This window comes from Podarcis gaigeae (assembly GCF_964106915.1).
Source record: "Podarcis gaigeae genome assembly, chromosome: 15".
In the NCBI taxonomy this organism is placed as follows: Eukaryota; Metazoa; Chordata; class Lepidosauria; order Squamata; family Lacertidae; genus Podarcis; species Podarcis gaigeae.
The window spans coordinates 23,881,612-23,897,766 of record NC_139692.1 but is presented as its reverse complement, the minus strand read 5'-3'; the positions used below and the strand labels follow the sequence as shown (position 1 = coordinate 23,897,766).

The window sequence follows — 16,155 nt, the reverse complement described above, 5'->3', positions numbered from 1 at the left end:
GGAATTTGCCATGGCTTCTGAGTATTCACTTGAGGTTCTGTCAGACAGCCTTTGCATTGTGCATTCATGATGATTTGTGCTCAGGATGGTATCGGGGTGGTGTTATTCATTTCCACTTTCAATACTATTTGTGCCTGCAAGCATTTTGGAGTGGATATGCTGCTCCATTTCCATACAGTGCATGTCCTATAGCTTCCCACTGAAATCCTGTAAATTTTCATACTGGGATTTCCCCCCCCCCCTTGATTTTTCTTTTGTTGTGCTATCATGCAAGAGTTGCTCCTCCAGACAGCAATATTGTGGATAAGCTTGGGGAAGCATTACAGAACCCCTACTAAAGTGGAAGGATGTGTGGACTAGATACAGTATGAATCCACCACTGGTGTGCTATTTTTGTGTCAGTGATATGCTGGAGAGTATTTCTTCCTTCCTTCCATATGATGGTATACTGCTTAACTCTAAGGCAGTCTCCAAGCCATTTTCAAAATAAAAAGCACAATGTGGATACACACACACACACACACACACACACACAAAATACACAATGAAACTGGAAAAAACGTTGATTTGGGAATCGTTTCACACTGTGTAGAATAAGGGCTAAGGAAGCCATATTGCTCACTTTGATTCCTGAATGTAATTTGTGGAGTCCTAGAAGGCACAGAAGGGTGACATTTCCATGCCACTGTTTCTGCAAAATGAACGCCCAAGTAACTGAAACCATGATTTAGTTCAGTACAGGCAGCCCCCATTTACGTGCATTCAATATGTGCACATATGTGTCATACTGAACCCGGAAGTGACCTGGAAATGTCATAAAGATGTCACTGAAACATCACTAAAAGGGTGGAATGGGATGTTTGCAGGCTTTTTCATGGGTTCAGTTATACGTGATTTCACCAACAGGTGAGCAGGGCTGGATTTAGGTTTGATGAGGCCCTAAGCTACTGAAGGTAACGGGGCCCCTTTATATGTCCAGCTGTCCTTTGTCAACAACAAATTGTCACTGTTTTTGTGTGTTGAATCTATGCTATATTGTAATTCATGGACCTCATAGGTATCTAAAGCCACTTGCACATAACAAATAGGAGCCCACACAACACAAAACACTATTGCTGTATGTAGGTTTTATTTTATTTACGGTATTTTTTATCTTATATTTTGGAAATGTACATCCAGTTTTTTCCCCTTTAGATTTTTTGGGGGCCCTAAGCTATAGCTTGTATATGTAAATCTGGCTCTGCACATGAGGTGCCTTGTGATGTAATCCCCACATAAACAGGGCTAGGCTGGGTGGGCTGCCTGTAGTTCACTAAGGTTTTAGTAGTTCAAGTTCACGATCAAGTGTCATCTGCGACCCTTGGGGTAGGCACCAAAATTACACCTTGGCATAACTGTTGCTTTGAAGTTTTTTTTCAAAACAAGCCACTGCAGAGCATTTCCAAAGGTACTTCAAGTCAGCTTGAGTATCTGACAGCATTTCAACACACATCATTAGCATAAAATCATATATTTACTTTAGCTGACTTCTGCCTGACTGGAAAATAACAGGGTTCATACCACCCCCCTCCAAAAAAAAACCCCACAATCCCTCACCAACCTGGAGTGGCCCTAGGTGTAATATGACATTGGCCCAGCAAAGGATTTGGCAAGGAAATAATAAAAGGGGGAAAGGTGGTGTAAATAAATTAAGACCGTTCTAGAACATTACCTATCCAACTCTTTAATTAGCAACAATAAAATCTGACATAAAAAAAAACAAGGGAGGGAGGGTGAATAAGGAGAGAAAAATACTTCACATCTTCAAAGTTCATTTTGTGATAGCAGAAACTCATAATTCTATGCCAGTCCTTGGGCATTTGGGGCGACCATCAAAAGAGCAGAGCAAAACGGTCCAGTTCTCTGCTGCTTCGGAAGGCCTGCAGTCCCTGTGACTTTGGGCTCAGTCTCATACAATATGAAGGGTTTTGAAAGCTGCAACGACTTGCTTCTCCTTTTCGTGCCTGTTCTGCAGGGATTCGAGAGATGAAATGGGAGGAAGATTCTCTCCGTTTAAGGTGCGCGCCAGGTTCTTTTCGTCCTTGGGCTCTTGTTCCGATGGCCTCGACACATATAGCTTGGGCTTGGGGATGGTCTTGGCGTACTCTAGGGCCTGAAGGAAGCAAATGAAAAAATGAATGAACACAGCAGGGGGAACACTGCGCTTCCCAGGAAAGGGCACAGTTACACATCCAGCATCTACTTCTCATCTGGCAGTGCCGGTGGCTGGGTTCCGTTTTCAAGTGGGAAGCCATAGGCTGGAGGAGGGATGCTTAACCCTCCCCCTGGCTTCTGTTTCCACACAATGACTCCTCACCCACATCCCTCACACACTGTCCCTCCTCCCCAGCTGGGATTCCACACGCAAGTTTGGAATATGGGAGAAAAGTAACTAGGGTTGGGGAAATCTAAAAAATTGAGAAGTGGGTGGTGGACGGGTTAAGGATGCTTTACCATGCCTGCCATCTTCCTAGCCACTGGTCTGCTGAAATCACCTTCATGCTGCTTTAAGGGAGAAGCAGCAGGTGAACAGAGATAACCATTCATTAAGTGGTAATTTATCATGTGAACTGCATGTTTTACAGCACAGAGAGCCTCTGTGGGCATGACCAAGTGGCAGATTATCAACTTGGCATTCCTCATGCGTAAAAGCTTTGCTTAGTGCCTGCACCACACAGTCTTTTCATCAAAAGGCCACCTCAAACCATCTCCCCGCTTAATCTGGATTCAAAGTTTCCAGTGGAAAATCCATTATGTAAATAAAATCCTAGAGACATGGCAAAAGTGGATTGAGCTGAGGTGCGAGAAGTGGGATGGCCTTTTGATGAGAATGGTGTTGCATGGATGATGCAAAAAACACACAAACCACTTACATGTGATGCATGAGCAATAAACTGCCACATGGAAGCATCCTATATGCTGATGACTCAAGGAAAGGGGCTGAGCCATCCAGTGCCTCTTATCCCTCTACTTGCTGACCTTCTCTTTCTGGGAGCTGACTCACCTTCTGCCTGGACAGGGCCGATTTGTTGTCGTGCCTCGGCTGCGGTTTCCGAGCGCTTGAGATGTTCTTCATGTTGTGTTCCTTAACCTGCTTGGCATATTCCTTCTGTTGCTTCATCTTTTCAGACTGTCAGGAGACAAATGGCAGTAGTGGCAGTAGTGGAAGGACTGTTTAACAAGTCTGGGGCGGATACTGTAAGGATGCGGTGTGATGGTCGGTGATAAATTTAGAGACGAGAGCAGGGACTGTTGTTGGACTGTGTCAGCTGCTTCTGGAAGAGGATAGAGTGCTGGACTTCTTAATCCCAGGAGTACAAAGATCAGTGGGTGGTATTTGTCAAAGCATGGTATTTCGCCCTAGCCTACATCACAGGAATGTTGTGAAGATGAAATGGGGTTTATGCCACGATAAACATCTTGAGGAACACACAGGATACAAACATGACTAATGACTTAAATTATCTTCTGTTCTCTTTTGTGTTTCTGATTGTGTGGTCAGCTCACCCAGCTTACTTTGAGGGTGTGGATAGGACACTTAAAAAGAAATCACTGAGAGTTTAGCTCACTTTTGGCTTCATAAATGACATGACATGGATATTCTATCAAGTTGAAGAGGACTATCAGCAACCATTCCTGCCCCTCCTCTCATGTTCCAGGCAGATTGTTCATCTTTTATGTTTTCAAAACAACAGAAACAGTTATACAGTGGTACCTCCAGTTACGAACTTACCGTATTTTTCGCCCTATAGGACGCACTTTTTCCCCTCCAAAAATGAAGGGGAAATGTGTGTGCGTCCTATGGGGCGAATGCAGGCTTCGCGGACCTCTCCGCAAGCAGTGGGAGCGCTCCCGCTGCTTGCGGAGAGTTGCCTGCATGCTGAAGCCTGTGCGCGCTAAGCTCAGCGCGTCCAGGCTTCGCGGACCTCTCCGCAAGCAGCAGGAGCTAGCGCTGGGCTCCCACGGCTTGCAGAGAGCTGCTTGTTTGGGGGCTGGGGTCGGGGGAAGCTCGGGCGGGCCTCCCCCGTCCCAGCCCCGCGCCTGGAGGGAAAATAATTTTTTCCCTTTATTTCCCCCCTAAAAAACTAGGTGTGCCTTATGGGACTGTGCGTCCTATAGGGTGAAAAATACAGTAATCCATTCTGGAGATCCATTTGTAACCCAAAACCACTCATAACATGAGGCGCGCTTTCACTAATGCTGCCTCCCGCTGCTGCCATGCTGCTGGCGCGCGACTTCCGCTCGCATCCCAGGGAAAAGGTCACAACTGGGAGCATCTACTTCCGGGTTAGCGGAGCTCATAACCCGCAGCGTTCGCAAGGGGGAAGGTAGATAACACGAGGTTCCACTGTATATCCATCTGCCTTATTTCAACAATGGAGACATGTTCAAACTCAAGTTTATTTATGCATTAAATTTTTATAGCTACCCATCAATAAATAGCCCCTGGGTGGCTTACAAGCAATACAATATTAAAAATTTCAATATTTAACTACTGGAATTTATAGTAAGTGGGTGGGGATTTCCTTAGAAATGGTTTTTCGTCTTAGACGCCACTCGTGCCATTCCAGTCATATGTGGCGATGGATTAACCACTGGTCTGGAGAAGCACGTGCTTAAATCTTTAAATCTTTATTTTATGGTTTAATATATATTTTTATTTAAAAAATCATATTGGGGCGGGCATATAACCTTTTCAGTGTTGAGGGCTAACAACAACAACAACAACCACCACCACAACAAAAAATATTACAAACACGATAAAACATCATTGTGGCCCTAGTCATACCAGAATGGCACAATTATGCTTGACACATAATTTTATGGAGAAACAAAACCTCATGGTTTCACAAAGGCTGTATGTGTAGCTATGGATCTCTGCATTTATTCCCATTTCAGCTGTCCAATCTGCTTCATTTCACACACAAGGCCAAAGGAATCAAAGCAGCATTTAAAGTACTCTGGACTGGTGCTGTCTGCTGAATTATTTCCCCCACTGCAACACCCCGCGGTGCTCTCCTAGACTGCAAATGCTATCTGACTGTTGTCTTATCAGTAGGGTGGAAGGGCAGCCAGGATTATGTTCTCCCATCTATCTGCTCAGAGCATCTTGCAAAATCATCCACGGTAAAGGGGGAGAAAAGAGGCTTCTTTCAGGCCCTTTCTTGGATGATTGGCTCCATCTTCTTCTTTGGTCCAGCAACACCTGATGTTTCTTAACAGGGCCTAATGTGCATTCAGCTACTCTACGGCTGCATTTGCTCTGCTGTGTTTACTTTCATTTTCCTCCCTTCTGCAATAAAGCCAGGCCATCTGAATTCGCAAGGGCAGCTCAATTGCATTAAAGTAATGCACACTTGAACCAGCCGGAAGAGAATAAACTTGGGTGTACTTATCTGCAATTGGAATTCTCTGCAGGTGAGTATCGACTAATGGATACCTTTGCCAAAGGGCAAAGAAAACGGCAGATTGAAAATATGATCTATTTTGAATGCGCCTGGGTTTGGAGGACGCAGTGTCTGCCCCTGCCCCCACCTCTGTTTCTTTGGGTCAGGAAGAACAAACAGAACCACAGGGATGGATGGGAGCACATCATCTAGTCTAGATTCCCTCAGGCCGCCCCCACCAAGATGTTTTGGGGACTCCAGTCTGCATCAGCCCCAGACATAATTGCCACTGATGAGGGGTTGACGGGAGTCCAAGTCTCCACACCATTCCCAACTTAAAAAACCTCCACTGCCCCAATTTCAAATTCATTGTCCCATAGGGATGCTGCTACATAATACAAAGAATTCATTTGGGGAACAGCCCCACACCACAAATTTGTGTACCATTTGCAGGTGCTAATTTAAAGGTATAGATGCCTCCAGGAAAATGAAGACAGTGGGGGTGGGCTGGGGTCTCACCAGGACTGTGCTTCCTTGGGGGGGGGGGAGGGAAAGGGACAGAAGGCTCAGGCACCTTAGGCTACCCCCATCCCAATTTTTCTGATTGTAAGTTGATTTAACTGATTTTAATACTGCGTTTTTACATTGTTGTGACTTGCCCTAGCAGCTAGTGGTGAAGGGCAGGTAACAAATCTAATAAATTAACAAATCAATTAAAAATATAGTAGTAGTAGTATCAGTAACAACAACAACATCAACAACAACAGCCTGTATCCAAAGTAGCACTGGTGGAGTTCTGCTGGCCCAGTAGCATTTGTGTTTCCTTTCGTCCCTCCAGAGCCGATTTTGGAAGCATACCAGAGGCTTCAGGGGAGAGGAGAGGTCCATTCTGATAGTGTACATCAGTTGTTCTAGTGGAAGGGGAGCATTGGATACCGCCCAATATTAAATACCGTATTTTTTGCTCTATAAGACTCACTTTTTCCCTCCTAAAAAGCAAGGGGAAATGTGTGTGCGTCTTATGGAGCGAATGCAGGCTGCGCAGCTATCCCAGAAGCCAGAACAGCAAGAGGGATTGCTGCTTTCACTGCGCAGTGATTCCTCTTGCTGTTCTGGCTTCTGAGATTCAGAATATTTTTTTTCTTGTTTTCCTCCTCCAAAAACTAGGTGTCTGGTGCGTCTTATAGAGCGAAAAATACGGTATATTAATATTAACAACAATAATATTGCACCTGTTGTTGTACCCACTGCAGGGCAGTTGCAAGATGTGCAAACTATTTTTTTTTTTATTGCCGTGCATGCTGCTTACTTTCTCTTTGATGGTTTCATAGTCAGGTCCAAGGCCTCCAAGCTTGAGGTCCATCTTCATGTAGCCTTTTGTCCTGGAACCCTAAGCAGAGAGTTGGGATGTTGGGATGAAGTTTTGCTTTCTGAGCAAAAGACAAAGACCTCCACCATTCATTATTAGAAGACTTATTTAACCAGGACTGCAAGGATCAATAATGACCACAGGAAGAGCAGGAAAAACAACAACAACAACAACTGGAGAGGGGCATTGAAGATATTCCTCATGACATTCAAACTCGTGAAACTGTGGTTGGTTCAAACTCAAGTTAGTGAACAAGTGAGCACCTGAAACTTTGCTTTGATCCTGGTTTGCTTTCACTAACTAGAGCATAAACAAGCCACAGTTCCTTGAGTTTGGGAACATCAAGAGAAACTGTGGTTTGTTCAGGACTGGAATAAAGCTTTTGATTTCCTCTGGCATGCACAAGAGGAGGACAAGGTATGACACATGAGCTCCTTGCGATAACTTGCTCCTGTATGGGACAGTGGCTTCCTGTGACAACTCAGCTGAGCCAAAGACAACCCAAGCGTTGACAGGAAGGCTCTGAATTTGCTGCACAGGCCCAATTGCAAACTCAGGAACTGCAATAGGAATGGGGATCTTACTTTTAGGTTTTCCGCTGAGCGTGTCTGGGCTCTCACTTGCCCCACACAGCTTTAACTGCCGAGATACAAATTTCTGTTTGCTCTGAAGCATCCAGCAAAATAGCCCCAGAGAATTTGGCTGTGAGAGTCCCACCCACAGGCTGGGGGAAAAGGAAGACTTGGTCCAGAAGCTTGATAAGGAAAACTAGAATTAGAAACTGATATCCCTTTCTGTCAAGGATCATTTTCACAACTTGGTGTTGTTGTGGCTGTCTTTGAGAAAAATGTAAACATTTCCAGCAAGCAAGCAAAGAGAACTTCTCAAAAGTTGGGGGCCAGGTTGTATTATAAATGGCAACCCTCTGTGAAATTCTTCAGAAGCCTTTGTGGCTGTGTGTTAAGACCGTTATCCAAAAAAGGGAACAAAAGATGATAGTCTGGATATGGAGGAAGAGAAAGGGAAGGAAATCTGCCCTGCAGTTATGGTTCTAATCCAGCTAACCCCCTTCTTAGGGGCAGTGAAGCAGCAATCCACAAAGAGCCATCTGAGTCATCACTCATGGACAATTATTTCAGCTTAGCCTGTCTGCTCTGGGGCCAGAAGCCAGCTTCTTAAATTACAATTTGTCATGGGTGCATGAGGATATTTTTCAAAATCGTCCTGTCCCAGTTTCAGTATGTAATTGTTACTGCATGGAGTCGGGACATGCTGTTGAGAAAAGGAACCACAAAATCAAAGCTGTAGTGAACTGGGACCCTGGTTAAGTTTGTTGTGAGAATATCTGAGCTTCAGGAATCCTGTAGCATCCGATGGGTTTCGGTTTATTTTCCTTGGGAAGCGGGGTGAGTATATTGAGGAGCAAAATGGGCACGGCAAGGGTAATGGTTCCCTCTCGGACTTGCAGCCTGTCTTTCTGCTGATGTATATAAATGGCTGTGTTTGAAACCGTTTTATGGATGCAACAGCTTAAAGGTGAAACTGCCCCCTGCATCCTTCCGTATGACAGATCTCATAACGTGGCGGCAGGAAGAAGTGGCAAATGGATTGGTAAGCACAGTGGTTTCCAAAGTTTTCTGGGGCCACTGTCCCTTTGCGTCCATAAACTCCTCCTCAGTGCCTTCCACTAAGGAAGATACTAACTCAAAATTCAAAACAGTAATAATTTCCAATTAAAACTACCGTAGATTCTGGCGTATAAGACAACTTTTTAACCCCAGAAAAGAGGTTAAAAAGTCAGGGGTCGTCTTATACACCGGGAGCCTGCTTTGAAAGCAGCAGCAGTGGGTGGTGGCCTCTGCGCCAGGAGGAAGCTGCCTGGCAAAGCTGCCCAGCAATGCTAAGCTGGCTTCACTGGGCAGCCTCCTCCTGGTGCGGAGCTGCCCAGCATATTAGGTGACTGGGCTTATAAGACAAACCCCCCAAATTGGCAGTCGTCTAATATGCCCAGTCGCCTAATATGCCGGAATCTACGGTATTTAGCTTTATTAAACAAACAAACAGACTAACTAACTAACTAACTAACTAACTAACTAACTGACTGACCAACTGGTGTACTTGCTCTGGTAAAACCAGCTTCTCAAAGCTTGATAGTCATTTATACATCCTGTGCCCCGCTAGGTAACTGTCTGCCTGCCCCCCCCCTCCCCGTGCTACCATCTACTTAGGGAACCACTGATTAATTTATTTTTGGTAAGACATTATTAAAGCTTTTTTTTTTTTTGGTAATGCAATAAGACAAAAGAAAGTAATCTAAATTAAAACAAAAACAGAGAAACAAAGAGAAAAGGAAACACACAATCCTCTCTTAAAGGTGGGAACCACTGATTTAGAAGGAGGTGATCAGGATCTTTTTCATTGTTGCTCAAGGAACTGAGAGGCAGAATTCCTTGCAGATCTATCACTAAACACTAGTAGACCACAGGCCTGCTTCCACCCACCCCTGCTCTGCTTGATGCTCTTCCTAGCTTACCTTCCTGTTCTCCTTCCTCTCCTTCTGTTTTTCCATCTGAATCAAGTAGCCTTCGGAATTGCTGCGGCTCAGAATGGGCTGGCAGGTCTGTTCACAGCTCTCCATGTTGAGTTGCGAGTCGCTCTCTCCCCTCTGTATAATGGGAGGAAACATGGCCGTGAACTGGCTCACAGCGAGGTGATCATCTGCCAGCTGAGAGATTTCTCGGTGATGCTGCTCTGCCGCCTGGATGAGCCGGGTAGCTGGGGAAAGGGCTCTTACAGGGGTGTGAGCAGGTGGATGGGATGGCCTCAAGGAAGAAGAGCAGGAAAAGGGAAGCAAAAGGAAACAAAGTAAAAAGGAAGACCATGGAAAACAGCAGCGGGGTGAGAATCATTTTTAGACCTATCTAGGTAGTCATATAGGAACGTGGGTGGCGCTGTGGTCTAAACCACAGAACTTAGGGCTTGCTGATCAGAAGGTCGGTGGTTTGAATCCCCGCGATGGGGTGAGCTCCCATTGTTTGGTCACAGCTCCTGCCCACCTAGCAGTTTGAAAGCACGTCAAGTGCAAGTAGATAAATAGGTACCGCTCCGGCGGAAAGAAGAGTTTGGATTTGATATCCCGCCTTTCACTCCCTTTAAGGAGTCTCAAAGCGGCTAACATTCTCCTTTCCCTTCCTCCCCCACAACAAACACTCTGTGAGGTGAGTGGGGCTGAGAGACTTCAAGGAAGTGTGACTGGCCCAAGGTCACCCAGCAGCTGCATGTGGAGGAGACGCGAACCTGGTTCTCCAGGATTACGAGACTACCGCTCTTAACCACTACACCACACTGGCTCTCCCAGGAAGGTAAACGGTGTTTCCGTGCGCTGCTCTGGTTCACCAGAAGTGGCTTAGTCATGCTGGCCACATGACCCATAAAAAACTGTCTGTGGATGAACGCTGGCTCCTTCGGCCTATAGAGCAAGATGAGCACCACAACCCCAGAGTAGTCCGCGACTGGACCTAATGGTCAGGGGTACCTTTACCTTTACCTAGGTAGTCATATGCGTTGGGAGTTGGGTAAGGTATAGCAACAGTACCACCCTATTCTGTATAATCTGTATAATCCACCCTATTCTGCCTTTGTCAGACCCCGTGCAGAGTACCTTGTCTAGTTTTGGGCACCACAGATTAAGAAATATATTGACAAGCTGGAACGTGGGCAGAGGAGGGCAACCAAGATGACCAAGGGTCTGGAAACCAAGCCTTATGAGGAACAGTTGAGGGACTTGGGTATGTTTCGCCTGGAAAAGAGGAGTCTAAGAGAAGATATGATAACCATCTTCAACTATTTAAAGGCCTGTCATATGGAAGATGGAGTAAGCTTGTTTTCTGCTGCTCCAGAGGGTAGAATCTGAACCGATGGCTTCAACTGCAAGAAAGGAGATTCCAACAGAACTTCCTGACAGTAAGAGCTGTTTGACAGTGAAACAGACTTCTTTAGAAGGTGGTGGACTCTCCTTCAATGGAGATTTTAAGACAGAGGTTGGATGGCCACCTGTCATGGATGCCTGAGTTAAGATTCCTGCACTGAAGGAGGTTGGACAAGGTGACCTCTGGGTCCCTTCCAACTCTAGGATTCTATGATTCTATGGTATATACTGCAGTGGAGTGTGGAAATAAGCAGTCTGTTAAGATGACAGCTGGTTGGAAAAACAGACAAACTACTATGAGTTGGGAGGTCAGTCTGGATGGAATCATTTCAGAACCTGCAATCCTGTATTTGGTGGGATAGAATGTATAAGAGCAAGCTTGCCAAACCAGTTCCTTTGTCAAGGTGAAGGCTTTGGCTGGCTAGTTAAGTACCATGTGATAGCACAACCAAATAAGTTTCTCTGTGCTGTAAAACAAATGAGTGAGCCTACCCCACTCACCTGGCTGCTAAGTGGGAGAACAAAGCCTGTGTGTGTGTGTGTGTGTGTGTGTGTGTGTGAAAGAGAGATGAAGATGCATGCTGAATGCTAGAAGCAGCACAACAAAATATATTTTTTTAAGAAAAAAGCTCTTACAGTGGATGAGAGGTATTTGCAAGACAATTATATAGGTAAAAACATGGGCAATACGGCGGAAAAGTTAGTATCTGTTATGTACTAATTGGGGACCACAGTCTGTATTCATGGCAATTTCAGGCACAAATCAAGAGAAAATGAGCAAATACTAGCTATATATCCAGAGCCGTCTTTCCCATTGGTGTTAGGGGTTCGTTGCGCCAGGACGCCGGCCTCTCAGGGGCGCCCTAGTGAGTGGGGGAGCTGCTCGGCTTTGCCGGCAGCCTCCCCTTTCCCTGTATGCCCGCTAGCTGCACCCCACCAACTATATGGCTGGCGGGCATGCAGCTTCCTTCCCAAGCCTCCGCAGGAAGAGAGCGACCCCTGCAGAGGCTTAGGGTGGAAGCTTCCCTCCCAAGCCTCTGCATCTGCTAAAGACTGCCCTGCTCCCTGTCGCTGTCCTCCTCCTGCTTCCTGGCAAAAGGTGGTGTGTAGCCTTCCTGGGCTGCCTTCTCGGGTGCCCACGCATGTCTGCCAGCACATTTTCCTTCTTAATCACCGCCGCCACGCCAGGGATCGGGGCGGTGGGGGAGGCAGAGGACATTTTCTACCACCCCATCCCTTGTTTTGGAGTTGCCGGGGGGGGGGGGACCGGAGGGATCTTTGCACCATGGTGCCAGAAATGCTTAAGACGGCCCTGTATATATCTACAATGCTCTCTTGATTCTCTGACTCTTTTAATAATATTGATTATCCTGCATCCTTACTCTGAGTTACCAGAAACATAGCTGCCGAGGGTCTTCTTTGTATAAATCTGTCTGGGGTTCCAAGACAAAACTTCTCTGTTTACAGGCTGTTGAAGATTAGCATTGTAGGCACCTGAAAAGCTCTTGTGCCCTACGAGGTTCCAACACTTGCCATGTCTGGCGGTAGACCGAGGCTCTGAAACTGTACGCCTATAGGGATACTGGTGGTGGGACCCAGAAGCGTTTTCTGGATCACATCGGTACTTCTTCTTTTCACCAGTACATGGTGAAGGAAACCCTGTGAAGTTCTGGTAGGAGCTTGGCTGAAGAGGATTCCTAGCAAAGGTCAAGTTCATGGAATTTTGCTTGCCATCCCGATGAACAACATTGACCGAGTCTAGAGAGAACGGGCTGTCCTGACCAGACCTCTTGGCAGCTGAAGGAGCGGCAAATGGATTTGGATGCAACCTGTGATGCAACGGACGTCTGGCGTCCTGCTCCAAATCAGGCACTTCTCTATAAGAGCTGGAATCTGCACAAGCATTCTCAAATTCTAACAGATTGTGACATCCACCATACTGGCTTCTTAGTTCTACTTGGGCTCCCAATGGATGCTGGAGAGAGCTTTCTTTTGGGGATGCAGCTTGGCTTGGGTCTGTTCTGCCCGTCTCGGGCCACTGGTATGGGTGAGCCTAAAACAAGCAAACAAAGTTATCGTGAAACTTAATATATATTGCATTCATGAAGAATCATGTTTTGAAAATGCTGGCAAGCAACACAAGCGACGCTTCTTTATTATGACATCTTTATCCCAGCCTCTCCAAGGGAGGGATTGTTATGTGGGTTAGGCTTAGAGAGCATGACTGACCCAGTGAAAACGCCACAGCATAGTGGGGATTTGGAACCCAGTGCTAGTCCAACACACTAACTGCTATACCATGCAGACTACCACACTATATGCAACAGCTGCCCTAAACCTGGATGGCGATGGGTCCTTTTTGTGCATGTACCTATCAAATAAAATTTGATACCAATGTGTTGTAGTGGAGAGAGTTTTGGAATTGAGTCAGGGAGACCCGGGTCCAAATCTCTGGTCAGCCGAGAGGCTAGTTGGATGGCTTTAGGATAATCTACCATCTCTCAGGTTGTAGTGATGAAATGGGAGAAGCTCTTGAAGAGGATAATCGAATAAAAAGAAATAGAATACAAATACAGTGGTACCTCAGGTTAAGTACTTAATGCGTTCCGGAGGCCCGTTCTTAACCTGAAACTGTTCTTAACCTGAAGCACCACTTTAGATAATGGGGTCTCCTGCTGCTGCCGCGCCACCGGAGCACGATTTTTGTTTTCATCCTGAAGCAAAGTTCTTAACCCGAGGTACTGTTTCTGGGTTAGTGGAGTTTGTAACCTGAAGCGTCTGTAACCCGAGGTACCACTGTAGACAAAGACTCATATAAAACCATGCCTACCCACTGGGATATGGGCAAAGAGGCTGTAATCGAATCCAAACAGGAATGAGGGGAAGGCTCATAGACCTTGTGACTGAGGTAGATAGGGAGAGTGGAACTCCATGATCTTAAACAAAGTTGAGGTGCTCAAGGACTCATTGCTTTGAAACATCAGGTCATGAGCAGGCTTGGCCAACTTTACTAGTGCCTGTTAAAATTTGGAATTGTGATAATACTGATGAACCCTCTCGCCCTAATATTCCTTGGTGCCTCAATCTTCAAAAGAGTTAGCATCATAGCTTGTCAAGAATGCATGCTTTGCTCATGACCTTGGCTGCTTTCAATCCAGAGTCAAAATGAAGGCATTCGCCTTCCCTCCAAGTACCATGTAAACAAGCTTTAACCACTGTGTATACCTCAAGTATTACACAAGTAGTAAGCAATCAATGCATGGCATTTTTGCATCTAATGGTTCTGCACAGGAACATTTGCAAGATTATCAGTTCATGCGAACTACATATGTTACAAGCAGAAAACGATTACTTCATGAAAAAGAAGCAGATTGGATTTTGTTTGACCAGGACAAATTAAGTGTATGTGTGGTAAGCGGTCATCTTCTTAAAGTTCAAGGACTGCTCCCTTCCTGCCTGCCTTCCAGCACAGTACTTGCAGGCTCAGGAAAAAATGTGAAATTGAAAAATAACAATAATTCAATTTCAGAAGAGTTTTACATTTTTTCTGCATCAGTTAATTGTGCTCCACTGCATCCTAAAATAAACAAGGCAATAATGTGTTGGTACAATCTTCCTTAGAAACAAACACCCTCCTCCCTCCCTAAGATGAAGAAGACTCGGGTATAATTATAAGTGCAAAAACATCAGGTTAAAAAAATGAAGTCTTGGGGCACCCTAAAAAGTAACAAATCTATTATGGCACAATAATGCCAAAATCACCAAACAGCAACATTAGACCAAACAATGTTAGACTAATAAACTATTTTACTTCTTTTCAAACTTAATTAATTAATCAGTCAGCAGATTCTTAATTCCTCCTTTTTAGTTCTTAATAATAATAATAATAATAATAATAATAATAATAATAATAATAATTTATTTATATCCCGCCCTCCCCAGCCAAAGCCGGGCTTAGAGCAGCTAACAACAATAAAAATAGCAGAGTTTACATAAAATGACAGTCAATTAATTGAAATACATTCTAAAATCAATTCAGAATCAAATTAATGGCAACCATTGGGCTAGAGTTCTATGAGGATTACAGAAGGAGGGGGGTCAGACTGTGCCTTGGCCAAAGGCCTGGTGGAACAGCTCTGTCTTGCAGGCCCTGCGGAAAGATGTCAAGTCCTGCAGGGCCCTAGTCTCTTGTGACGGAGCGTTCCACCAGATCGGGGCCACAGCAGAAAAAGCCCTGGCTCTGGTTGAGGCCAGCCTAACCTCCCTGTGGCCCAGGATCTCCAATATGTTTTTATTTGAAGACCGTAATGTCCTCTGTGGGACATACCAGGAGAGGCGGTCCCGTAGGTATGAGGGTCCTAGGCTGTATAGGGCTTTAAAGGTTAAAACCAGCATCTTAAACCTGATCCTGTACTCCACCGTGAGCCAGTGCAGCTGGTATAGCACTGGGTGAATGTGCTCCCGCGGCAAGGACCCCATGAAGAGTCTCACCACAGCATTCTGCACCCGCTGGAGTTTCTGGGTTACTCTCAAGGGCAGCCCCACATAGAGCGAGTTACAATAATCCAGTTTGGAGGTGACCGTTGCGTGGATCACAGTGGCTAGGTCAGGGTGACCTAGCAGTTGTAAAACTGACAGATGGTCAGTGCCATGTTAAAAGGCAATTCTTTTTTCTGGGAGATTTTTTATTAAAGTTTTTCATCATACAATAAAATAGGAGCTACAAAAAAAGGCAAATAGAAAAAGTAAAGTACAGACTCCTCTTAGTAATTCTTAGCCCTTACCATCCACATCCACACATACTAAATGACACAAATGTGATCAACTAAAAATAAAGAAGGAAGCTGCTTCAGAACTCTTCATTTTGCTCATATGCAAATTTAATCAGAGGAACATAGGAATCTGCCTTATAGTAAGTGAGACCAGTGGTCCACACAGCTCAATATTGTCCACACTGACTGGCAGCCTTTCCCTACCCTACCCTACCCTGAGATCCCACTGGTTGAATCTGGGGCTTTCTGCACACAAAGCGAATGCCTTACCACTTAGCTACAACCTGCCCTGGTATAACTGATGAGCCAAAGTTCCTTTAATTCTCCAACAGCCCTACCAACCAAAGAGATGTAACACTTCTGTTTAGAAAAGGCAACAAGTTGAAGCAAATCGAGGACTGACCTGAGGCATCAGGAAGAGGGCATGCTGCTTCTGCCACTGTGCCATGAAAATTAATGTGTGCTCTGTGTGTTCTTCATGCAAACGTCTATATTGGAATAGTTTGAATCATACCAGCATTGTACCTCCTCTGCCAAAGGCAGGATGCCTCTGAATATCAGCTGCTGCACTCATGCCGTTTTCAGGTTCCCCACAGGCATCTGATTGGCCACCAAGGGGACAGGATGCTGGACTAGATGGGCTATTGGCCTGATCCCGCA

General features: G+C 45.4%; 1 protein-coding gene across 3 annotated transcripts in view; it reads right to left on the bottom strand.

Annotated features, from left to right (window-relative positions):
* Positions 1 to 1,707: 1,707 nt before the first annotated feature.
* The window catches only part of JHY (junctional cadherin complex regulator), a 35,496-nt gene continuing 21,048 nt past the window's right edge, over positions 1,708 to 16,155 (bottom strand). For all 3 annotated transcript variants that reach the window (XM_083713982.1, XM_083713983.1, XM_083713984.1), the window contains exons 4-8: positions 12,106 to 12,776; positions 9,329 to 9,617; positions 6,736 to 6,816; positions 3,044 to 3,169; positions 1,708 to 2,152 (exon numbers count right to left, since the gene is read on the bottom strand). In XM_083713982.1, the coding sequence (XP_083570108.1) occupies positions 1,949 to 2,152; positions 3,044 to 3,169; positions 6,736 to 6,816; positions 9,329 to 9,617; positions 12,106 to 12,776 (1,371 nt within the window). In that variant the 3' untranslated portion in view covers positions 1,708 to 1,948. The remainder of the gene's footprint in view (positions 2,153 to 3,043; positions 3,170 to 6,735; positions 6,817 to 9,328; positions 9,618 to 12,105; positions 12,777 to 16,155) is intronic.